The following is a 23,303-nucleotide window of genomic DNA, read 5'->3' as shown; positions in this document are numbered from 1 at the left end:
AGCCGCTCAGCCCCTCCTCCGCTGAGTGGAGGAGCTGGGAAGCCAGTCCGTGCAGTGAGGTTCCAGAGCCCACGCTGTTAACCGCCCTGCGACCACTTCCTCCTGTGTGACAGACAGCCTTTCTCCCCTTCCCCGTTGGTATGGAACCATGGCCATCGCTCTCCAGCCTCCCCTAATCCCTCTTCCTCCAGCTCGCCGTGACTGACCCCTCTCCCTGCTGCTTTTCTTTCCTTGGTTCCTGTGACATCTCCACCCCAATTTCCCTCCCACTTCTCTGGCGGTTCCGGTTCCGTTGTGATCTCCTTGGCTTCCTTCTCCCCTACCCAATCTCGAAATGTAGGGGGTCTTCTGACTTGTTCCTAGTCCCACTTCTCACAGCTCCTGAATTTGTGTTCCAAACTCCAGACACAGACACACACATACTAACTCCCCCCAACCCATCCTCCTGCTCATCCCAGAGGCCCTGCAAACTCAAATGTCTCCACATGAACTTTTCATCCTCCCTTCGTGGTAAATGGCAGCACCATGACCTCTGCTGGGCAAGCCTTCTTCCTCTCCCTTTCTGCCTCCCCGTCACCTGCATGTCTCTCGAGCCCTCTCCCTTTCTCACCCCAGAGTCTGAGCCCCCGCCATTGCCAGCAGGGACAGCAGCAGCAGCGAGGATGATCTTTCTAAAATGCAAATGGCATCGAAGCACTCCCTTCTCAGAATCCCCTAGGGGCTCTCCTCCAATCTGGAATAAAAGTCAAAGTCTTTATCTGGGCCAGCAAGGCCCAGCCTCAGGGGGCCCCCCTGCATGCCAGCCTGTGCTGGTGGTGATGTAGTCCTCTGGGCCCCAGCGGCCTCTGTCTCAGGCAGCCTTCCTGATGGCCGGGAAGGGGTGGTTTCCGTCCACTCTGTGCTCCGCAGCGCCCAGCCCTCTCCTTTGCTGGGCCCTGTGAGTGGGCTGTGGTGAACTCCCAGTGTTGGTTTTCCTGACGACGCCGGAAGCTGCCCTCCAGTGCAAGGCCTGTTAGTTCTGTTCCGCTGTAGCCAGGGGGGCAGCTTGAGCTGAAAGTCAAGGGGTATAGATTTAGGCGCCTCCCGAGTGGCAAGAATAGGCCCTGTGACTCAACGTGACAATAACTAGGAATGCTGATGGGGGTGAGGAGTTAGGTCTGGCGCTAGGGTTACCTGAGTGCTGTGGGGAGGAGCTTTCAAACCAGCTGAATAAGAAGGTCCCTCCCCTGGGGCACAGACCTTGTCCTTTTGAAGGGACAAAGAGGTGCCCACCCCCAGCCGGTGAAATGGGGAGGGCTGGGCAGCCTGGCTCAAGGAATGACTCTGCACCCCCAGGCCCTGCAGCTATGGCAAAGGAGGTCAGGATGCCCACGATGAGGAGGAGCTGTATTTCCACTGTGAGTTGTCTGGGCTTGGCGTGGGGTGGGGCGGGCGCCCCCTACCTCACTCCTCATCCCTCTTCCTGCGTCCGCTGCACACCCCCACCCTCTAGCCATGGCAGCCCCTCTCCTCAGGACCCTCCCTCTTTGTCTGTGTTCCCAGTCAAAGTGCCGACTCGCCGCACGTTCATGGACCCCCAGAGCTGTGGGGACCCCCTGCAGGCTGTTCACCTGTTTGCCAAGGAGCTGGATGCGAAAAGTGTCACCGTGGAGAGGAGCCTTGGAGCAGGCAAGCTGGGCCCCCAGGGAGCCTTGACTTGGGGAGCACCGCCTCTGCCCGAGCCCCACCCACTCGAGAAGTCCCAGCACCGCTCCTCCCGCTTTGATTCTCTAAGCCTGCTCCACCCCAAGGCCCTTTCAGAGCTGGCCTGTTCAGACTGCCACGGGCAGACGGGCAGACATTCGGTCCCAGGCCTTCATGGGGCAGTGAGGGGGGCCTTTGCAAGCTGGGGGACCAGACATACCTGAGCTTCAGTCCCCGCTCTATCACTAACCAGCTGTGTGATCAGGGCACAGCCTTCTGCTCTGAGCCTGATTCTCATCTGTAAAATGGGCATGACAGCTGCCTCAGCCTGAGCTGATACGGGACTTCACAGGCTCAGTCCAAGGCCTGGCTCATGGTAGGTGCTCGCCCCCTAATGGTCAGCCTCCTGACTCTCTTCCTTCCTGTCTACACACCCTTGGCCTGTGCTGGGGAAGGCAGCCACGTTCACCAGGAGCCAGAAGCCAAGCCCTGACATGGTTGCCAGACTCACTGGGCAGAAGCCAGAGAGCGGCAGTGCGGCAGAATGGGTGCCATCGCCATCCTGAGTCACATGGGCTGGAGAAGCCTTTGATGTGCTGGCATATGCCAAGCCCTCTCTTTGAGGCAGGCAGGGAGGAGTCCCCTTTCACACGGATACCAGGCAGGAGAGGGAAGGAGAGGTGGAACCACGTCACTCTGCTGGTACTCAGTTTAGCATGATTTGAACCCGAGAGCTCCGAGTCCCAGACAGGAAGCAGCTCATGACCCAGAAGTCGCTCTCTCCTCAGCTCACCCTGCCCGGGTTGGCCAAGGGAGTGGCCTCCAGCGGGCGTCTGAGGTGCCGTTTCCCCACAGGGCGGTTTGGGGAGCTGTGCTGTGGCTGCCTGCAGCTCCCTGGCCGCCAGGGGCTCCCCGTGGCGGTGCACACGCTGCGGGAAGGCTGCTCCGACTCCCAGAGGCTCAGTTTCCTGGCCGAGGCCCTCACCCTGGGTCAGTTTGACCACAGCCACGTCGTGCGGCTGGAGGGCGTTGTCACCCGAGGTAGGGCCCGGTGCTCCAGAAGGATGGAGGTGGGGATGACAAGGCGGGAGGTGGGTGCTCCTGTGCCCCAGGGCCCTTCCCTAAACTGAGAGGGAGCCCCTGAAATGCCCAGCAAGGGGGAAGGTCTCAGCTTTTCTTCACTGACTCAGGGTGGCCCCTCTGTCCCTGAAGGACCTTTCTGACTTGTGGTGACACTCTGTGGGATGGGCTGCTTGGACCGTGGGTGACTTTTCTTAGCAAACTTGTGGCTGTTGACCTGGGCCTTTGTCCCCCTGTAGACGCCTCCTCTTGTTCTTCAGCATAGGGGACCCTGGGTCCTGAAGGAGGGTGGCAAGATGAGGGGAGTGTGGCCTTGGTTCTGGGCATCCTGGCCCAGGTCGGGCCCAGATAGGGGAGCCTGTGTGCAGAGGGAGCAGCCGCTTAGCCTGTGTGTGTCCACGTCCCCGGGCGCAGGAAGCACCCTGATGATCGTCACTGAGTACATGAGCCACGGGGCCCTGGACAGCTTCCTCAGGGTGAGTGCTGTGGGCCCTGGGGGAGAAATGACCACGTTATTTTCTCTTTGTTGGGACTTGGAGCGGCCTCGTTCCCTGGAAAGGTACCCACTGGCCAGGCTGACCTGGTGGGTGACAGGGCAGACTGAAGCACAGAGAGGGCCACGTGACTTTCCTGGGGTCGCACAGCACCAGGGGAGCTGAGTGTGCAGCCCTGGCCTCCATCTCCTTCCTCCCTCAGCGGCACGAGGGCCAGATGGTGGCCGGGCAGCTGCTGGGGCTGCTGCCTGGGCTGGCGTCAGCCATGAAGTATCTGTCGGAGATGGGCTACGTTCACCGGGGCCTGGCTGCCCGCCGCGTGCTGGTCAGCAGTGGCCTTATCTGCAAGATCTCCGGCTTTGGGCGGGGACCTCGGGACCGAGCAGAGGCTGTCTACACCACCATGGTGAGGAGTTGTTTCCCCGAGGCAAGCCTGCTCCTGTTTCCATCAAACTGCCCCAGAGGCCCCATCTCCCCCCTCCCCACTTCCCTGCTGGGTCACGCTAACTCCCCCCTCCCCGCCCCTCCCCAGTCGGTCCTGGGTAAATGCCAGTGTGGACATCGCCTTGTGGTCAGCTGTGTGCTTTCCCCAGATGTGCAGCTGGGAGGATGGCAGGTGGGGCGGGAACTGGGACCCTGTGGTGTGGGGAACCTGGGTGTCCCTCCCTGCCCCTGACCTGCCCGCCCGCCCGCAGAGTGGCCGGAGCCCGGCGCTGTGGGCCGCCCCCGAGACGCTGCAGTTCGGCCACTTCAGCTCCGCCAGCGACGTGTGGAGCTTCGGGGTTGTCATGTGGGAGGTGATGGCGTTTGGGGAGCGGCCCTACTGGGACATGTCCAGCCAGGACGTGAGTGACCTCGGCTCCAGCTCCTTGCCTTCCGATCCTCTTGCCCTTTGACCTCAGTTCTCTTCACTGTTTCTTTGCTTCTAGTCCTGCCTGGCCACCCCAGTCTTCCTCTGGGGTGTGTGTGTGTGTGTGTGTGTGTGTGTGTGTGTGTGTGTGTGTGTTGGGGGGATCTAAAGCCTCCCTCTGCACCCCCCACCCCATGGCCCAGGTAATCAAGGCCGTGGAGGATGGCTTCCGGCTGCCGCCCCCCAGGAACTGCCCTTCCCCCCTGCACCGGCTGATGCTGGACTGCTGGCAGAAGGACCCGGGTGAGCGGCCCAGGTTCTCCCAGATCCACAGCATCCTGAGCAAGATGGTGCAGGACCCAGATCCCCCGAAGTGTGCTACGGCCCCCTGTCCCAGGTACATTCCCATCCATCCCCGACCATAGCAGATTCAGCGACCTCTCACCTGTCCATGAATGGCCTCCCACGTGCCCCTTGTACAACATCTCTCCTACCCCACCTGTTAGGTAGGACTGCTCACCCAGCTGCCCCAGATAAATCTGATATTCCAGCTGCCTGAGGCACATGCAGCCTTCATCCATCTTAGTCACTTTTGCTTGTCCTGGGTTGTGCTCACGTATCCCAGAGACAGTGACCATTGGATAAATACACTGAGTGGCCAGATTTTTATGATCTCTGAACGCATAATAATCTGGCCACTCAGTGTATATCCTATATAATAAAAGGCTCATATGCAAATTGTCCCCTCGACCAGGAGTTCAACCAGCAGGCAGGCCGGCCAACTGCCCACATCCCCTCCCCCTGGCCAGGCTGGCCGGACCCCACCCATGCATGAATTCATGCACCGGCCCTCTAATATGTGTGTGTGTGTGTGTGTACACACACACACACACACACACACACACACACTGAGTGGCCAGATTATTATGCGTTCAGAGATCACAATCTGGCCACTCAGTGTATGTGGTAACAGTCCTAACTGATTTGTAATTCCAGTAAATAAAATAAGTGAAATTAGTACGAGTTGTCCCAAATATGAGTTGCCTCCAAAACTGTCCTAGGTGTGTCCTACCCCCAGGCTGTTCCAGATACTCCCAGGACCTTTGGCTGGCTCAGGTGCAACCCACTCCCACCCACCTGAGTGTGTCGAACACTCCCCTGCTCTGAGAATGCGGCATGCGGTGTGAGCAGGTCTGCCTGGGCCCAGGCCTCCCCGTCTGTCCCGGCACAGCCGGCCTGTCCGCAGGACCGCGAGCAGGCTGGGCACCAGATCCTGCTGTTGATTGACCACCCCTCCTCCTCCCCCAGGCCACCCACTCCCCTGGCGGACCGTGCCTTCTCCACCTTCCCCTCCTTTGGCTCCGTGGGCGCCTGGCTGGAGGCCCTGGACCTGGGCCGCTACAAGGACAGCTTCACGGCAGCTGGCTATGGGAGCCTGGAGGCCGTGGCCACCATGACTGCGCAGTGAGTGGGGGGAACCCAGGGCCCTGCCCCCGCCTCTACGGGAGGCCCAGCGGGTCCTGATCCTGGCTGTTCCCTGTCCAGACAGAGGGAGGGGGCTTGAGCGGCTGGGTCTGACCCGTTGTTCTTCGCAGAGACCTGGTGAGCTTGGGCATCTCGTCGGCGGAACATCGGGAGGCCCTCCTCAGTGGGGTCAGCGCCCTGCGGGCACGAGTGCTCCAGCTGCAGGGCCAGGGGGTGCAGGTGTGAGCAGCCCCCACGCTTCCAGGCCGGGACCCCAGTGGGCTGCGGACCCCCGCCTTGACAGCACCCTGGCAAGCTGTGCTCCACCGTGCAGAAGTGAGCACTCATCGCATCTTCCTCAGTCTGAGCGCCTTGGCTGACTCAGTCTCCCTGGGAAAAGGGTCACATCCGTGGAGAAGACCCTCGAGAGAAGAGGGAGGAAGCGCAGGGTTTCAGACACTGAGGTGGGGCTGGGCAGGGAGGGAAGACAGAGTTTCATATCACCGGGCTCATGCCCTCCTGTCTCCCACATCCATGGGGGGCTGGGACCTACCCCGTATCCCACAGGCCCATTGGCCAGCAGGCAGCCTGGGTCCCTGCTGGGCTCTCTTTAGGCCTGAGTGACCAAGCTGCCTGGAAGCCCGTCCTGATGGGCCCTGGAAGGCAGGGTCCTCAGCTCCTTGCGCCCTGGCTCAGCCCTGGCTGGACGTTGGTCCCCGAGGCGCAGGCAGCGGAGGAGGTGCTGAGCTCAGGGGCTGGACCCCGAGGCCCTAGACTCTGGAGCTGGTTTCTGCTTCCCTTGCTTTTGGGCTGGGACAGTTCAGGGGGAGGGGAAGGGTCCTGGCTGGGCCACTCGAGGTCCTGGTGCTCCCCTGAGGCCCCGCGAGCCTCTCTTTGTGCTTTGCATTCCTTTTATAAACTCAGTGGCCGTGACCCCTGGGATGAGCAGGAGGGGAGATGTGTTCTCTCCAGGGGGACCCGGGGCTTTGTGTCCAGCCTTGGGGATGGGGAAGAAGAGACTCTCAGAGATGGACCTTTCTCTCTGGCAGGCTGGCCCAACCCTCACTGTTCAGATGGGGAAAACCGAGGCCCAGGGAGGAGTCAGGGCCAGGCGGCACAGGGCCCTGTGCAGGGGTGAGGTTGGCTCTGGAGAGAGGCCTTGGTCCTTCCCTGTGGCAGCCAGGGGTACTCTGAGGTGAGCCCCTATGGGGAGCTCCATCCCTTGGCCACCACCCAGCCCCCACAGAGCGCCTCCTCCCTGGGGCTTCTGCAGGCCTCTGACCAAAGCGGGTGCACTAGGCTGACTCCAGAGTTCCTTGTCCAGAGGGGCTCCCTAAAAGTGGTGGTGACCATGAGGCCAGGCTGTCGTATGTCAGGAAGGCGGCTGGGGCTGGATAGGGCCATGGGGCTGTCTTTCAGGTTACTCCTGACAGGCCTCTCTGGGTTTGGCTGTGTGTGGGGTGGGGTGGGATGGGATGGGGTGGGGTGGGAAGGAGCAAAGGGGTGAATGAGACACAGAGCCGGCCCTTGGAGGGCTTAGGCCAGGTGGGGAGATGAGCTCAGGCACCAAGAAGCACCCCAGGGGTGCCAGCCCACAGTGCCCCAGGGGAGACCTTTGGGCTGGCTGGCGGGCTGGAGGGGCAGCTGGACACCCTTGATTGTGTGTGTGGTGGGATGTCTGGAGGGCTTCGTGGCTGAGAGGCTGACTTGGAAGTTCAGGGGCTTTAAAGGTGGGGGAGGGTCCTTCCTTAGGGGGTGAAGATGGAGGCCCTAGGAAAGGAGGAGCCCAGGCAGAAGGGCGAGCTGAGGAGGAGCCCGGGGGCTGGAAGACGCAGTGCACCTTTGGGGAGCCCCCGTGGTGGGGATGGTGCCTCACAGCAGTGCCTTTGGCCTGGCCCTGCCAGCTCTTTTCTCCTTAGGTCCCCACCCCCACCCCCTCAACCTGCTTTCTGTTTACTGGGCACCTGCCCCAGCTCAGAGACTCGGGGGGTACTAGGGGAGACCAAGATATTGCTTCCACCTTTGACAGGGCTGGAGGGTCCCGTGCCAGGTGCCCTTCAGGCTCGGCACCCCCAGCCCCTGCCCCCCGGGAAGCTTGGAGAAGACATGGTGTGGGGACCAGCGTCCACTCTTGTGTGGAGGGAGCCTCATCTCCAGCTCCCTCAGTCGAGGTCTAAAGGTCAAAGTCCCCTCCCTGCAGCAGTTGTTCTGCAGAGTGGCCCCTGTGGGCAGGACTTCGGTGTCCAGGGTAGATCTCCCTCCACTGGAGTGAGGTCCCAGAATCCTGAGGGGTCCCAGGCCTCAGCCCTGAACGGGTGCTGGTGTAATGCAAGCTGACGGCTCTTTAGGAACCCCCTATAGATCTATTTTTATATGGAACTCATTCACTGGACAGAGGGAGGTGGCCTGCAACCCCCCAGTACCCTCGTCTGAGCCCACCCAGGGAGGGAAGGGGTCAGTGGGGGAGGTGGTTCCTTTGATTAGTGCTAGAGATGTTTTTAAAATTTGGGGTTCTATATGGAGGACAAAGTAATAAAAACTTGTCTGTGACATGGTGTCTCTTTCAGTGACAATTGTTTCACCATTAAGTATTTTGAGAGCCCCCTCCCTCTCCCTTGGGGGTTCTCCACAGTGTGTGTCTGAAATCTCTCTGCATGGAAACAAATTAGGGTGTCCCTTTCATGAAAGACCCCTGTCTAGTGGGGGACACTCTTAGGAGATGACAAGACACTGTGATCAGGGCCCCAGTAGCTTTGCCAGCATGATCTTTGCATCAGATTCGAAGGGGTGTCTCCTTGGAGACTGTCATCTGTGGCCATCCCACGGGCTCTCAGCATATTGTGACAGAGCATGTGCTTGTGGGCACTGCCAATTTGCTGATGGGATGCTGGGCTCTTCCTGGTGTCTTGGTGCCAAGGGTATGTTATGTCTTCCATCATATCCATCATCTGAGGATCAGAAAACACCAATGGCATGGATGCTACTATCAGCTAAGGAAAGACGATTGGATTGTGAAGTGTAGGAGGCAAGAAGTGTGTGTTACAGCTGGTGGGAGGGAGTGGGGGAGGGGAGGCTTGTTCTACAGGTGAGGCAGGGGGATTGGACTAGTAAAGGGGACTGGGAAAATGCCTAATCCTGTAAAGGCATCGAGAAGGCACCTTAGCCAAAGCGAACTGCTTCCAGACTCCCATTAAGTGGGAGCTCAATGTAGCCCCAGTTCTGATTGATCTCTCATTGTCTCTCCTTCCATTTCTGAATTGTCTACTATTAAATCTTCAGCATGTATGTGTCACGCTGAATTTTAGGTATGGGTCAACAACTCGTGTAGAATTAGAGGGGGACAACATTTGTCAGGGCTGTGCACATGTGGACATTGGGACATACCAGTACTTTGCTTTTCAGGGGTGTAGGACACAGCGTGATAAGCTCTGTTGGCATGTGAAGTCATTTCTTTGGCAGAGCTGGGGATAGTAGATCCTTTGAGCTAAAAGCTGTCCGATGCTGTGAATAAACGATGCTTAGGTGATGTCCTATCACACACCTCAAGCTCTTTCTAGGAATAATTTAACCTAACTCTTCGTGAGGCACTACATTTGGAATTCTTTCAATAGGAAGCCCCAAGGAGGGCTTTGGAAAGATCAGGGGGCTTGCAGGGCAAAGAATGAAACTTCACTGAAATTCTAGAGTTCTATGAAACGGCCTCAGGGGCCCCAGTGAAGGGGACTCCAGGCCCCATCTTCCCTTCAACCCAAAGCAGCTCTGCTTAGGGTACAAAGTAAATTGCCCAGAGGTACAAGGTAGTAACAAAGGTTAGTCAGAGTGGGAAATGCTTTCAGGGGGAAGAGGACTTGGTCGACTGTGGCCCATGTTGCCAGATCTTATTTTTTGGAGCTAGCAATGATTTTTGTGAACTTTGGCAATTTTTAAATTGTTATAAAGTAATTTAAAAAAAACAGTGAACATATGTCTATGGGCAGTTTTTGCTCTTTCTTTGGCTCAGATATATAAACAATTAAATATATATATATTTTTTTAATTTCAGAGAGGGAGAGAGAAAAATATCATTGATAAGAGAGAATTATTGATTGGCTGCCTCCTGCATGCCTCCCCCACTGGGGATCAAGTCTGTAACCTGTGCAGCTTGTAAATGACAGGCAGGTGCATGTTAATAACAAACACACAGTTTATTGAAAACAGGTACCTCTCAGGAGCTCTTAGAAGAAATCAGAGATACCGTTACTCAGGAAAACAATATGTACAAAGTCTCAGGAAAGGGAGCATAAAACAACTCGAATTGAATACAACTTAAACAGGACTGGGTTACTAGGATGGTCATGTCGCAAAATTATACAAAGTACAGCAAAGAGACACACATGAGAAAACGGTGGCCCCCAAGCCTGGGGTGGGAACTGTTCCCATATTCTTGGACCACATCCCATGATTCTTTGGGGCAGAGGCACTGGCTGGCACACAGGGATTTCAGTGCTAAGGAACTAGTCCATGCCCAGGGCACAGGCCAAATGTGGAATGAGGTGACTAGGCAGGTTACACCTGCTCCCTCAATGAAGCCAGTAAGACAGAAGTGCTCACTGCGTCTACAGACCTGGCAGGGACCACAGGGCCATGGAGAGCTTAGAGAGCTCCTCTGTGCCAGTCACATAAAATCCCAGACTAATCTCAGCCTCCGATTCCCTTATCCAAATCCCCACTAGCTGGAGAGGTAGAGGAGGAAGACATGGAAACTGCCTTCACACCAATTTTTGGTCTTCGGTCGAGATAAATACAAAACACCATTCCACAAGTCAGCCTGAAAACCACTGGCACAGCAGGTGTGAGATTCCACAGGAGGAGGGATGGGCCTGGGAGGGGAGGTGTGTTCTGCTGTGGTCACTGCTGAGACAGGTCCTGACTCGCTGTCCTGGCCCCATTTGTACAGTTCCTCCCAGCGTTCTGCGTCTGCCCTCTCATGGCCCAGAACTCACTTCTCTGAGCCCCAAACTCCCAGCCTCAAGCATACAGAGTGGAAACGCCAGATGCACAGGGTTCTCAGGCGAGGGTGAGTAGACAGTCTGCCCAAGAACATGAGGTCCTTCCATGCCACTTCCACTGGAGTCAGGGCAGGGCAAAGAGGACACTGAGTCCAGGAGGAAGAAAGCGGCAGCTCTGAGAGCAGGAAGAATTCAGCAGGGAGAAGGACAGGAAGTTTTGATTGCACGGATGCAGTGGGTAGTGTCTTTGGAAGGTGTGAATAGTAAAACTTTGTCTAAGAGATGAGGGAACAGTGTCTCCCCAGGTCCCGAATTCTCCAAGAGAACACCACTTCCTGCTCTGGAACATCACACTCAAACAGACAATAAGCTTGAAGGGAAGAAGGTCCCAGAAATGCCCACTGAAGATCCATCCTGTCAAGTTTGGCTTCTTGGAATAGCAGCCTCATTTGTGAGTCCGTATGCTGCTGCAGATTTGGGCAAGACGGCTCTATAAAGGAAAGGAGACAGGTCGTTTAGAGGATGGCACTGGGCATGCTGGTCCAGGGAGCCACTCACAGTCTACTCGGGCAGCACTGCACGTGTCTGAGGCAGGTCTGAGGGAATCTCAGCCCTCCAGTCTGTCTGTTTCACAAAAGAATTCACCTTCCTGATTCTCCGTTTCTCATCTGAACAAAGGAGCAAAATAACATCTCACCTGAGACAGTGAAAGTATAATTTGGGAAGAGTTCTGCTGTAGGTCCAGCTAGATGATGAATGTCACCAGATGTGGGTGGCTGGCTTTGTGATCTCAGCACTGGGCCTATGTGCAATAGGATGTTTGGGAAAGCAGCCCACCTTGTCCCCTTCCCAAGCGCCCCAGACAGGTGGGGCTATGGCAGCCATGTTTGCACTAAGTGCTCCCACCCACCAGCCAAGACCATGCTGACTGGACCAGGGAGGCCCATGTGACCAAACCTGAGCCAATTAACTTCTTGGGAAATGAAGCAATAGTTAGAGTTGAAAGTGTGGCTACCCGAGATCACCTACAAACCAACACAGAGGGAGGACAGAACCAAGAGCCTTGTGGACGGGGCGGGAGGGGGCGCGGGGGGAGAGGAAGGAAGATGTGCGCGGGGCCCCAGAGACAAGAGGAGCTGAAGGAGCTGGCGCACCAGAGTGGAGGTCCATAACCTCCTGTTGCTGATGGTCCCATCACTCCGAGGCCTGGCTGTTCAGCGCTTTCTTTGATTCTGTGGATTCTTTGTAATAAGACTCCCCCACCCCCACTGCCCATTCCTGAACTGCTGTGAGGAAGTCTAAGTTCCTGGAGGTCAACTGTGCCCTAACATATAAGCATCAACTGACTGAATAAGGCAGAATTTTGATTCTGTTAAGGAACTTCTGTGGCAGGCACTCTGGATGGACCTAAATGCAACATCAATTTAGGGACAGAATTGCTACCAGGTAAGCATGACATCAGTCAAAATCCACTGGGGGAAAGAAGGCTGTTAAGTACAAAGGGTGAGCCTGGACCTGAAAGACAATCCAAGGAAAGCTAACCAAGAAATCTCCTAGAGGCAGCTCAGGTGTGGAGACAAGTGTGAGACTTACGGACAGCTGCTTAATGTTCCCCAAGGCCTCTGGATCCAGCTGTGCAATATCAACTCTCTTCAAATCACTGGCCAATAACCGCATGCTCTGTGTGGAGGGGAGAGTGGGTTAAACTGCATGTCCTTCAGGGTGGGAACCTCCATCTAGCAGCCCAGTGTGCCCCCTTTGTGTCCTGCCCTTGGAGGGGGATGAGGCAAGGTAGGCAGGACACAGGCTGTCACTGTTGTCCCTAAGGATCCAGTGACATCAGTGCTCATCACTGGGCCAGCTGCCAAATCACCCGGGTACCAGGGCATCCCCATCAGCTTAGAAATGCCCTGCAGACCACACCTGAGATAAAACACCCTTCCTTCCAGGAGGTGAGGTCAACAGCTTGCTCTACTCAGCCCAGAAAGTGGGCTCAGCCTGCTTCAGAACCCCTGGGAGTTACACAGAGTGGAAGAGACAGCTCGTGCTCCCCTTCCTAGATGACACACTGTATCTCCATTACTGCACACATCGCATGATGACAGTGTCCTCAACTGTTAACCTGTACGACTACTGAACTGCTTCTCCAGGGCAGGAAGGTCTTCTACATCTTGGGTCTGCTACAGACGGGTGCCCAAATGTTAGCAGATGAACAAATGGAACCCGAGCTGGGCAAGGATCTTCCCAGTCTGGGCCCCTAATCTGGGAGAGGAAACTGGGTTCTGAGTCTTATACAAGTGTGGAGATCAGGATCCATGCAACTAAAAGGACTCTGGGGGAGGGAAGGGGGTGACAGACCAGGGAAAGAAATGCTGACTAAGACACAAGGTGGCCCGGCATCCCTCAGACTGAAACACTTACCTCTCCGCCTCCCACTGGCACAGTGAGGAAAATCTCTTTGCTGTCGGCCAGAGGGCTGCCGTTCACTGAGACGTTGTAGATCCGCTCTCTGGCTGCTGGAGTTCGAAGGCCTGGGGTCTTGAAGACCCTAGAAAGTGGGAGAAGTCTCTGTAAAGACGGCTTGGCAGACTGCATGACACCAAGCGCTAAGCCCTTCCAGAGCCCACCTGGCCTTGCCCTAGCCGGTTTGGCTCAGTGGATAGAGCGTCAGCCTGTGGATGGAAGGGTCCCAGGTTCGATTCTGGTCCAGGGCGCATATCTCAGTTGCAGGCTCCTCCCTGGCCCAGGCCCTGGTTGGGCCTCATGCAGGAGGCAACCAATCAATGTGTTTCTTTCACATCGATATTTCTCTCTGCCTTTCCCTCTCTCTTCCACTCTCTCTGAAAATCAATGGGAAATACCCTCGGGTGAGGATTAAAACAAAACAAAAAACAAAGCCCACCTGGCCTCAATCTGCACTTTTCAAATCACACATTTCTCAGAAGGAGAGTTCTAAAATTAGGGGGGGAATCTTTCTAAGCAGTAATGACTAAACACAGCTGGAGAAGGGAGATTGTAATTATCAAACATACATTTAGCAAGTCAATTCTTATCCATGCAATTTTAGGTCCAGAGCTCCATATAAATGCCAGTCATCCATCCATCCATCCAGAAATAAACTATGGTTAATGTACTTCCAAGAGTAGCTAAGTGTTTCTATCAAGAGGAATTTTCCAGGGTCCAAGGAGGAGGATTCAGAGATTACATCATTATATTAATTCCCAAATTCTAACTTTCTCAAGACAGTTACAATGCTATTATTTTTCCTCAAGTGTCCTTTGCTATATGCTCAGGTGAAAAACAAAGCTAAAGAAGATGGGAATTAAAAGCAGAAGGTAAGTCTTCCTCCTCCCCTCACCCCGGGGATAACCACTCTCAGTTCCTTATGCACCCTTCCAGAAACTTTCTATGTATGTAAAAGCAGATGGGACCATCCATCTAGGACAGCGGTTGCCAACCGATGGTCCGAGAGGTCCGATAGGTTGGCGACCGCTGATCTAGGACACACCGTGTTCCAACTTCTTGGAGATGCTTGTAATCCTGAAGCTGCTTCCCCCCCACCCCCCTACCCCCCGCCACACACACATCAGCGCATACAGATCTACTTCTTTTTAAATGTCTATATGGCATTTCCTATTTAGTTAACCAGCCCAAGGGAAGGGATAAATTATACTGCAAGAACATCCTTGTTTATACTGGTCTCCTAAAAGAGGATGTCAATTTCCCCCACGGGTATAGGAGAATGCCTACCCATTAAAAAAAACCTTTTGATCAGACTCAGAATAGACCAAAAATTCACTAGAGCTCCTAGTCATCAGAGACAAAGATCGCTCTCTCATCAGATAAAGAGAGGAATCATTTTGTTGCTGAAACAGATGAACCTGCACTCAAGGGAGAGGCAAACAACACCAGGAAGCTCAGCCTATCACCCTCTTCTGTGAGGGCTCGGGCCAAGGAGTCAGGAGTTATCTTCTTAAGCAATGTTCTTTTCTGAAGTTAAATACGGGTCTCCCACCCAAATCCAAGCCCGGCTCTCAGTACTCACCTTGAGTCAAATCTGGGCGTCAGGCCTGGAGTAGGTTTCACCAGGGACAGCTCCATTCGGCCCACAGCTGGGGTAACAGTGTTAAAACTGCTTGACCTACAGGTAAGAAATGGCCATTAGGTGCACAACTCAGGTCCAGTGACAGCAGCAGCAGGGGCAGCTAACACTTGGAGCACTGACCTTGTCAGATACTGTCCTGAACGCCTACATAATCTCGTGTAATTCTCCCAACAACCCTATGAGAAGCACCACTATTATCCTCATTTAGAGATACAGAAACTTCTTCTCAAATAACTTGTCCAAGATCACACAGCCAATCAGGAGAGCCACAACTTTGGACCCAAGCAGTCAACCTCCAGAATCTAACTCCTCAATCAAGCTAACGGAATAAGAGGAAGGAGACAGGCCCCCCCGCCAGCTGAGTTCTGGTCCTCTTGCCAGGAGTTACCACTGCTGAGGAAGAACTGAGGAGTCCACTCCTTCAGGCACCCCCATCACTACTTTCCCCAGCTTGTGTAAGATGCAGCCCCCACTCCCAAATGGTTTAGTGGGGTCCAGCAGAATCAGGTTAGGCCCATGGTGAGTCTTCTTTTTTTTTTAAAAATAATATATATTTTATCTATTTCAGAGAGGAAGGGGAAGGGAGAGAGAGAGAAAGACATCAATGATGAGAGAGAATCACTGGTCGGCTGCCCCCCTGCTCACCCCACACTGGAGATCGAGTCCACAACCTTGGCATGTGCCCTGACTGGGAATCGAAGCGTGACCTCCTGGTTCATAGATCGACACTCAACCACTGAGCCACGGTGGCTGGGCTCCATGATTATTTAGCAGGACCAGGAGGACATTTGAAGAAACTACCCATTGGGGTAAGTGACAGCTGCTTTGTGACCGACTATGGTGTAACTCTGCACACGGACTGTCAGGCAACTAAACACAATAATCTGCAATGCTTACCACATATTACTGGGCCTCATTCCCCCTGTTTGCATTGAAAAATGTGGGGGAGCATAGAGAATGTGGGCAAAACTGGAGGAGGTATTGGTTCAGATCATTTCGAGAAGCCCCTCAGTTCAGATACCCAAGGACTTGAAGCTCTACAAGAACACGAGCCACAAAAGTCCTCTGGCCCCTAGTTCTGCCATAATGAATGTGGCTCTCCAATAAACCCAACACCACACAGCTGAACTGGGAAAAGCCATTACCTTTTGCTTTTGCCTTTTCCTTGTATGGACTGCATTCTTTTCCTGGATGGAGGGCACCTTTTGACCTGAAGTCACAATCAAATGAAAATGAGGTTACAAAAAGCCTTTCCTGCAAAGGGGACAGGGGAACCAGCTCTGGAAAAGAAACCTAATATTGAACATATGAAGGTCTACCTCACAGATGTAACTCAGAACATAACTGATCAACTAAAGCCTCAAACCTGGCTTGGTTTCCAAAAGAGAGGATTTTGGCCAGAATTAAGGTTGAATGTCTTTTGAACTGATTGCAGCCTGGCTGGTCACGCCCCTCCACGCCCCCTATATAAAGTGCCACTGAAAAGGTGCATCCCAGGTGCCCAATACAGGGAACCGCAGCCGTCCTCACGCCTCCTGTGTCCTCGGAGATGTGTGACAAGAACCACTCATCTTCTGACGATTCCCTCCTCCCTCACCTTCCTCTGCAGTGTCTCACAAGTTTCTCTCTCTCTCACCTCCTTCTCCACGCCCTCCCTGCACAGCACGACTCCCACACTGGGACGACCACCTGAAGACCTGGGAGCCAGTGTGACTCTCAATCTCCTCCTCCTCCCTGAGCTCCAGGCTGAAATTTCTGTCTAGGCTACATGTCCCGGAAAAGTGTTACATGCTCAGCATGTCAAACAACTAACATGTGAACTGTTCCCCAAACCCAGCACCACTCTTCCTCCTGTGTCCCGCATGCCACCAGACGGCAGCTGCCTAAGCTAGAAACCATTTAGTCACCTCTGGTTTCCGTTCCTCCCTCCACCAATCTTTCCCATTCTCCCTTTTAAATCTTATCTCAACACCAGCTCTTTTGATAGGGTCAGAGGCTCATCCACGAGTTACAATAGCCTCCCTACTGGTTTCCTTCTCCCCAGTTCTTGCCCTCTCCCATTGATCCTGAATACTATTCTGATATACAGATCTGGCGAGGTCACTCACTACTTCTTACCCAATGAAACTGAACTTCCAAACCTGTCGCACAAGGCCATTCATTATCTGGCCCCTACTCTACCCAAACTGCCTTCACAGTTTATATCCCAGCCATTTCAAACTGCTTCCTGTTCCTTACATGGGCACTCTCAGACCTCCTCTGGGAATTCCCTTCCCTTTCTTTTCCAGCTAATGAAATGTCATTCACCTTAAAGGCCTGGTTGTGTCCCAAGAGAATAGGTAAGCCTTAATAGCTTCCTCTCTACGCCTACGCACGCTGTACATACTTCTATGATCGTGTTTGTATCAGCTATTTAACTGGGATCTTCTCTACTAAATTGTGAACTCTGGGAGGGCAACACTGTATTTTAAGTACTTTTGTATTTCCCCATCTGTCAGACCACAGACGGGAAAATACAAAAATCTGAGTATTTACTTACTTTGGCAGTTTTAAGTTTCTTATTTTTATTTTCTTCTTCTTCTTCATCTTCTTCTTCTTGCACTTTCATTTCATTCATTACCTTTCGTGCTACAAGGAACAGTTTAATAATGATATTTCTCATGAGAATAAACTTTCATACATTCACATCTTATAGGAAAAAAAACTAAAGCAATCTTAGGCTGTAAGCAAATAGACCCAATATAAAGATAATTTTAAAAAAAAGAGGGTTTAGACAAAGGAAACTGTAGTGGTTAAGAAACCCAATATGATGCCCTGTTATGGTCAGCCAGCATTCTGATTAATAAGTGCCAAGCCTGTTTTATCTTCCTTCCCATTTGGCCGGCGATATCCGATTTCACCGATAATGCTGGCGGCCAGAGACTGACAAGTTCCAAACGGAAAGGACAGTGTCAGTCACTGGTCACTGACATGGTGCTTAACGTGTTAAGAGTGTAGACTGCCCAGCAGGTGTGGCTCAGTGGTTGAGCATCGACCCAGGAACCAAGAGGTCACGGTTCGATTCCCTGTCAGAGCACAGGCCTGAGTTGGGGGCTCTATCTCCAATAGGGAACATGCAGGAGGCAGCTGATCGGTGATGTTTCTTTCTCCCTCTCTCTTCCTCTCTCTCTCAAGTCAATAAAAACATTAAAAAAAGTAAGAGAGCCCTCGCTGGTTTGGCTCAGTGGATAGTGTTGGCCTGCAGATCCAAAGTGTCCTGGGTTCAATTCCGGCTAAGGGCATGTACCTTGGTTGCAGGCTCCTCCCCGGCCCGGGCCTTAGTCCAGCACGTACAGGAGGCAACCAATCAATGTGTTTCTCTCACATCAATATTTCTGTCTTTCCCTCTCTTCCACTCTCCCTAAAAATCAATGGAAAGATATCCTTGGGTGAGGATTAAAAAAAAAAAGTGTAGACTGTGTAATCCGACAGACATGAGCTTGAGACCTGGCCTCACCACTAACTTGATCACATGGCTTCATGGTGGCTCCTCAGTTTCCTTATCTATAAAAGGCAGTGGTCACTTTATAGGGCTATCATGGGACCTGGGATGTGTGCTCCATAAGAACAAGGTCTTGGTTACTTTTATTTGGTGTTTCCAGTGTGGGGCATACTTGTGAGAGCCATTTACACGTGTGGGTCACTGAATCTAGTAACATGAAACTAACGTGCTGAGAAAGTTAGTCCTTTTACAGTTCTCTCTCAACCCTCTGATCAGGGAGAGCTGCAGCTGGTATGGCCCTGTCCTGTAACACTTCTGTAAATCTTGCTAACTTATCCAGCTCAGGGGAAGCAAGCAGACAACATGTTTGGTTTCCAGCACAACTTTTTTTTTTTTAATATATCTTGATTGATTTCAGAGAGGAAGGGAGATGGAAAAAGAGAGAGAAACATCAATGATGAGAGAGAATCACTGATCGCCTGCCTCCTGCACATCCCCTAAGGGGATCAAGCCTGCAACCCAGGCATGTGCCCTTGACCGGAATCGAACCTGGAACCCTTCAGTCTGCAGGCCAACGCTCTATTCACTGAGCCAAACCAGCTAGGGCACAACTTTTGTTTTTATCCTTTCATTTTCACTCATACATCAGTCTGGGGAGTTTGGTTAGTATCATTCTTGCATATAATTAACTGAATGCAGCTGCAAAATCACATTTTTTTATTTACAAGACTGAGGATCAGACATGAGAGGGAAGAGGCTTCCATCAGTGAGGCCTCCTTATGCAGCTAGCCAACCACCCTGGGCCTCAGCTCTCTCAGTTCAACAAGGGATTTTGAAAAGTACTCACTTCTGGTAGATTTCAGGGGTGTCTGAATAGCTTTTGCTGTTAGCTTGTTTATTTCTGTGATATCCAGGTCAGCCTGTGATAAAAACAGCCAGAAAACACTAGGCATAGTCCATCGAATATGAGGAACAATATTTTTAAATGAAAAACAATTCTTTTTAAAGCATATCACTTAGTACATTCGAAAGATTATGTTAATTATAACACAACAGACTCCCATAAGCCCACCATACCACCCAGAACCCAAAGCATCGGCAATAACTTGCTCCTAGGTATCTACTCTTCCCTGTTCCATTTCCTTGTCTTTCCTCCAAAGGTGACCAGTCTTCTAACTGACATTCTCCAGAAATAACCACTACCATTCCATTTGCTTGAAAGAAAGTGTGTGTATATATCTTCACAAATGTATCTGTGCTTAAAATAATATTTTGTTTAGTTTTGTTTCTGACCACTATTTGTAGTTAATCTCTTTTTATATAATACTCTACTGTGACTCTATCATAGTGGATTTGTCTAATCTCTTGTCCAGTCTTTTGCTATCACAAACACTGCTACTTTGAACTGTCAGAAATGTATGTCCAAGTTTGCTCTTGGCTATATACTTAGAGATAGGGCATTATAGGGCTATAGGGTACACAAATGTTCAGCCTTGACATTATGCCAAATCATTTTCCAAAGTGGTTATACTTGTTTACATCCCATCAGCAACCAATACAAGTTCAAAATGACCCACATTGGATAACACCTGGTGCTGCTGTGTCAGGCTTCTAGTTTTCCTCTTTTTAAGTCTATGTTTTCCACTGTGATCTTGGGCCCTTCAAAAAGGTTTCCAGTCGCCCCTTTAATTAAACTTTTTCCCAATGGTGGCTACCTATATGTATGAGACTAGTCAAGAGCAGGCATGATTCGTAGGCTTTTCCTTGTAGGGCATGTGTAACTATCAGAATAGTTGCCATAGACTCTGAGTGACAAGGTTTTATTTCTGGGTTGGGAGGGACTTCATGGAGCACTCAGAGGATTCTGAGGCTGTCCAGGCTTAGCAAGAAACAGTGCTGTAATAGGTTGGTGATGTGTGAAGGTTGATGGGATGGAAAGTGCTGGCCAACTTTCTGCCATCTCTATAGCCAGCTGGCATGCTATGAAGGGATTATTGGTGGCAGGACACCATTACCTAACATGCAGAAGAGTTAACTGATATCCATGGTTACATGGTTGGCCAGTGGATGGCACTAGAACTTGGACTTCAGGGTCCCCACCCTGATAAGAGAGGCTCCCTGTGCCTAAGATTTATACAAACAACATGGTTTAGGCTGAATACCTGCTTTCCTTCTGGAAGTCTGGAATTTTGGTACTGCTAGGCAGAAGATGTGACTGCCCCTAATAAAACCCTGCACATTAAGTCTCTAAGGAGCTTTTCTGTAGGTAAGGTGCTGAATTAAGCATGTCCTGTGTGTCTCCACTGGGAGAGGACTCTTGGGAGCTTGAGCCTGGTTTCCTCTGGACTTTGCCCCATGCATCTTTCCCTTTGCTGATCTGCTTTGAATCCTTCCACTGTAATAAATCATATCACAGTAATCCTCTCACTGTAAGGATGCCACCCCAATTCACGGTTTCACTTTCTGCAATTTCAGTTAACTTGCAGTCAACCTGCAAAATATTAAATGGAAAATTCCCCAAATAACCCACAAGTTCTGAACTGCATGCTGTTCTGAGCAGGTGATGAAATCTTGCATCGTCCAGCTGTGTCCTAGGACATGAATCATCCCTTTATCCAGCGTTTCCATGCTGTGTATATGCTACCTACCCATTAGTCCTTCAGTACCCATCTGGCCCCAAGCACAAGAGTAGTGATGCGGGCAATTCTGGATATGCCAAAAAGAACTGGAAAGTGCTTCATTAAGTGAAAAGGCGATATAGTACAGTAAGCTATTTTGAGAGAGACCACATTCCCATAACTATTATTAAAGTAGATTATTATAATTGTTCTATTGTATTATTAATCTCTTACTGTGCCTAATTTATACATTAAACTTTATCATAGGTACCTAGGTACAGATAAAGTCCCCTATGGAACCTCTTCCATAGTAAGCATCTATTGGTTGGATGTGTGAACAGACCCAACTTACAGTTCCAAAACAGGTCAAGTCACTTACCGTCGCTGCCTCCTCCAGGGCCTGCTTGTTTCCTCCAAGGGCTTGAAAAAGAACATTTTGTTCAGTTACTATCAGTCTAATTATAAATCATCTTCCCATGATGAGCTATCTTTCTAAAACGGGACCAGAGTAAGCCCCGATAATTTGAGGACCTTCATAATCTAGTCTAATCTTTCTCCAAGCTTGACTTGTCCTCCTCATGACCTAGTCTATGTTCTACCAAACTAAAAAGTTCCTGTTAGTTTCCAAATGTGCCACTGTTTTCTGAGACTCAGTGCCCTGGTATTATTTCCTATGCCCAAAATACTCCTCTGCACCCAACAAATTTCTAACTCATCCTTTGAAACTGAGCTCAAACCCAAAACTCTGCTTGTTTGTCTATGACAGCAGATTGCTGCTAAGTGCTGTGTTAGTTGTTCATCCTCACCCTACCCAACAACCACTCAAAGCAGTTTAAGTCTTTTCTCTCCCCCCACCCCCCGGGTCTTGAACTGAATTCCTTGAGGACAGAGATAATATCCATAGTTTCTGGCAAAACGTGCCATACAGTAGGTATGTAGTTAATGTGTGCTGAATGAAGAGGTCTGTGCAAGGTTAGATGTAGAATAAAAAGTTAGGTGAGGTCTTCCTGCTAGAAACTCTCAAGGTATCCTGTATGACAGTTCAGAACTTAGGGTTTGGAACCAGAATATGCCTACATTCAAATAAACTCTGCACTAACCAGCTCATGAGATCTCGAGCAAAGCAACCAATCTTTCTGTGCCTTAATCTTGTCATCTATAAAACAGGGGTAATGTTAATAATACATTTTTTATGAGGATAAAATTAGTTAAAACAGCGAGTCCTTGAATAACATAGTTTTAATTCGACATCGCTTCATTGGGGCTGATACATGTTCAATGAATATTTGTAGGAATGTGCAAACAAATGGATTAATAAGCAAAAGGGCAAGCCAAAAGGATCATTAAAAGTCTACTTTCTAAGGAAACCATGCATTTCTATCTCAGAAGGAGGCTACATACTGGGTAGTTAATAATAACCTGCTGGCCCAGAAGGCCTTAAGATATTATATGGCCTTTTAGAGAAAACATTTGACTACCTGCAGGGGTAGATGATGGTAAGTGCTAAGGAGATTAAATCTGCAGCTTTTTAAAAAATCCTCACCCCAGGATATTTTTTCCATTGACTTTTAGAGTGGGAGGGAGAGAAGGAGGGAGGAAGGCGGAGAGAGAGAGAAAGAAACACTGATGTAAGAGAGAGACGTCGATTGGTTCCCCCTCGCCCCCACCCCGTACACAGGCTGACGCTTTAACCACGGAGCCACCGGCCGGGGCAAACCTACTTCTTGCAGTGATCATGGAGGACCTAACTAAGGTGAAGGCTGTTGGGTGAGCAGCGGGCTCCAGGGCGAAGCCCGGGGACACTCCGGCGGCGCTTACCGAAGTAGTCGAGGCAGTTCATCTCGCGCAGCGCCTTGGGGAGCCGCAGGATCTCGATGTTGTACAAGTTATCCATCTCCTTGAGGATGTTCAGCCCGTCAGACAGAATTTGCTTGGATCGTATTTGCACTGCGATAGAGCAAAGTCGACAGAACCGGGGTCCCCGGTGGGTGAATGGAGCCTGGAACCCGTGCTGCCCGCGGCCACTCCGCCAGCACCCCGCGATCGCCCCGGAGCCGCTTCGACCCGGGCTCGGCCCTTACCTTCACGGTCGAAGTCCTTAAGAAAGGAGGCGAGCTTCCGGCTCCGTAACAAGTTGGTTTTGGTCACCCGACGGCTGCCCTTCCTAGCCGGAGCCATGGCGCCTCAGTAGCGGCTGCGGGGAGCGGGGAACCGAGCCCCAAGGGGTTAGAGGCGGAGACTGGGGAGGGAAAGTAGGGGGCCGCGAAGGCGCGGGAGAGGGCGGACGCGCGCCCCAAAGGGTTCGCGGAGGGGGTTGACCTTCGGGGCCTGAGCGTAAAGCAGTCGCGAGGGACGTACCTGCGGACCCCAAACAAGGGGAAACCTCGCCGCTCAAACAGCGAGGGAGCGGCTCTGGGGCTACCAAGACGTGCGACCGCCGTCACGAAATTCAAACTGCCACAGGCTGACGAATGAGAAGTCGCGGTCTTGGAAGGCGGGTCCACGGCACCCAATCACAAAGAAGCTCTTGTGTCGGCCGC

The 23,303-nt window shown here is 52.0% G+C and overlaps 2 protein-coding genes across 4 annotated transcripts in view; one reads left to right on the top strand and one right to left on the bottom strand.

The window, feature by feature from the left end:
* Positions 1 to 5,867, top strand: part of EPHA10 (EPH receptor A10) — a 32,985-nt gene extending 27,118 nt beyond the window's left edge. Inside the window, exons 9-17 of the mRNA XM_054721064.1 lie at positions 1,336 to 1,397; positions 1,543 to 1,668; positions 2,539 to 2,724; positions 3,178 to 3,239; positions 3,460 to 3,663; positions 3,953 to 4,102; positions 4,311 to 4,504; positions 5,416 to 5,571; positions 5,703 to 5,867. Coding sequence (XP_054577039.1) covers positions 1,336 to 1,397; positions 1,543 to 1,668; positions 2,539 to 2,724; positions 3,178 to 3,239; positions 3,460 to 3,663; positions 3,953 to 4,102; positions 4,311 to 4,504; positions 5,416 to 5,571; positions 5,703 to 5,817 — 1,255 coding nt within the window. The 3' untranslated portion in view covers positions 5,818 to 5,867. The remainder of the gene's footprint in view (positions 1 to 1,335; positions 1,398 to 1,542; positions 1,669 to 2,538; positions 2,725 to 3,177; positions 3,240 to 3,459; positions 3,664 to 3,952; positions 4,103 to 4,310; positions 4,505 to 5,415; positions 5,572 to 5,702) is intronic.
* A 3,869-nt stretch (positions 5,868 to 9,736) lies between these two features.
* On the bottom strand, positions 9,737 to 23,235 carry CDCA8 (cell division cycle associated 8). 3 transcript variants are annotated; one of them, XM_028160034.2, is made up of 11 exons: positions 23,122 to 23,235; positions 22,845 to 22,957; positions 22,582 to 22,710; positions 21,143 to 21,183; positions 18,993 to 19,065; positions 17,204 to 17,292; positions 15,810 to 15,874; positions 14,605 to 14,700; positions 12,981 to 13,107; positions 12,153 to 12,239; positions 9,737 to 11,049 (listed from the first exon to the last, which is right to left on the bottom strand). In XM_028160034.2, the coding sequence occupies exons 2-11, from the start codon at positions 22,939 to 22,941 to the stop codon at positions 11,005 to 11,007; spliced, it is 849 nt and encodes a 282-aa protein (XP_028015835.1). In that variant the 5' UTR covers positions 22,942 to 22,957; positions 23,122 to 23,235; the 3' UTR covers positions 9,737 to 11,004. The 3 variants fall into 3 exon arrangements, with proteins under 3 accessions (XP_028015835.1, XP_008149368.1, XP_054576493.1); XM_054720518.1 differs by lacking the exon at positions 9,737 to 11,049 and adding an exon at positions 11,075 to 11,227; XM_008151146.3 differs by lacking the exon at positions 23,122 to 23,235 and having other exon boundaries at positions 22,845 to 23,101.
* Between the last annotated feature and the right edge of the window lie 68 nt (positions 23,236 to 23,303).

This window comes from Eptesicus fuscus, chromosome 9 (genome assembly GCF_027574615.1).
Source record: "Eptesicus fuscus isolate TK198812 chromosome 9, DD_ASM_mEF_20220401, whole genome shotgun sequence".
In the NCBI taxonomy this organism is placed as follows: domain Eukaryota; kingdom Metazoa; phylum Chordata; class Mammalia; order Chiroptera; family Vespertilionidae; genus Eptesicus; species Eptesicus fuscus.
Note: the sequence above shows the minus strand (reverse complement) of the source record. Positions and strands in the feature narration are given on the sequence as shown.

Bases quoted from the DNA above. Each gene is read 5' to 3' on its own strand.
- CDCA8 (XM_028160034.2), bottom strand. From the start codon at position 22,941: ATGGCTCCGGCTAGGAAGGGCAGCCGTCGGGTGACCAAAACCAACTTG. The intron at 13,108-14,604 runs GTGAGTACTGAG...CCCACTTTCTAG, and splicing joins ACGCCCAGATTTGACTCAAG to GGTCTTCAAGACCCCAGGCC. The intron at 11,050-12,152 runs GTAAGTCTCACA...TTTCCTTTATAG, and splicing joins GGAACATTAAGCAGCTGTCC to AGCCGTCTTGCCCAAATCTG.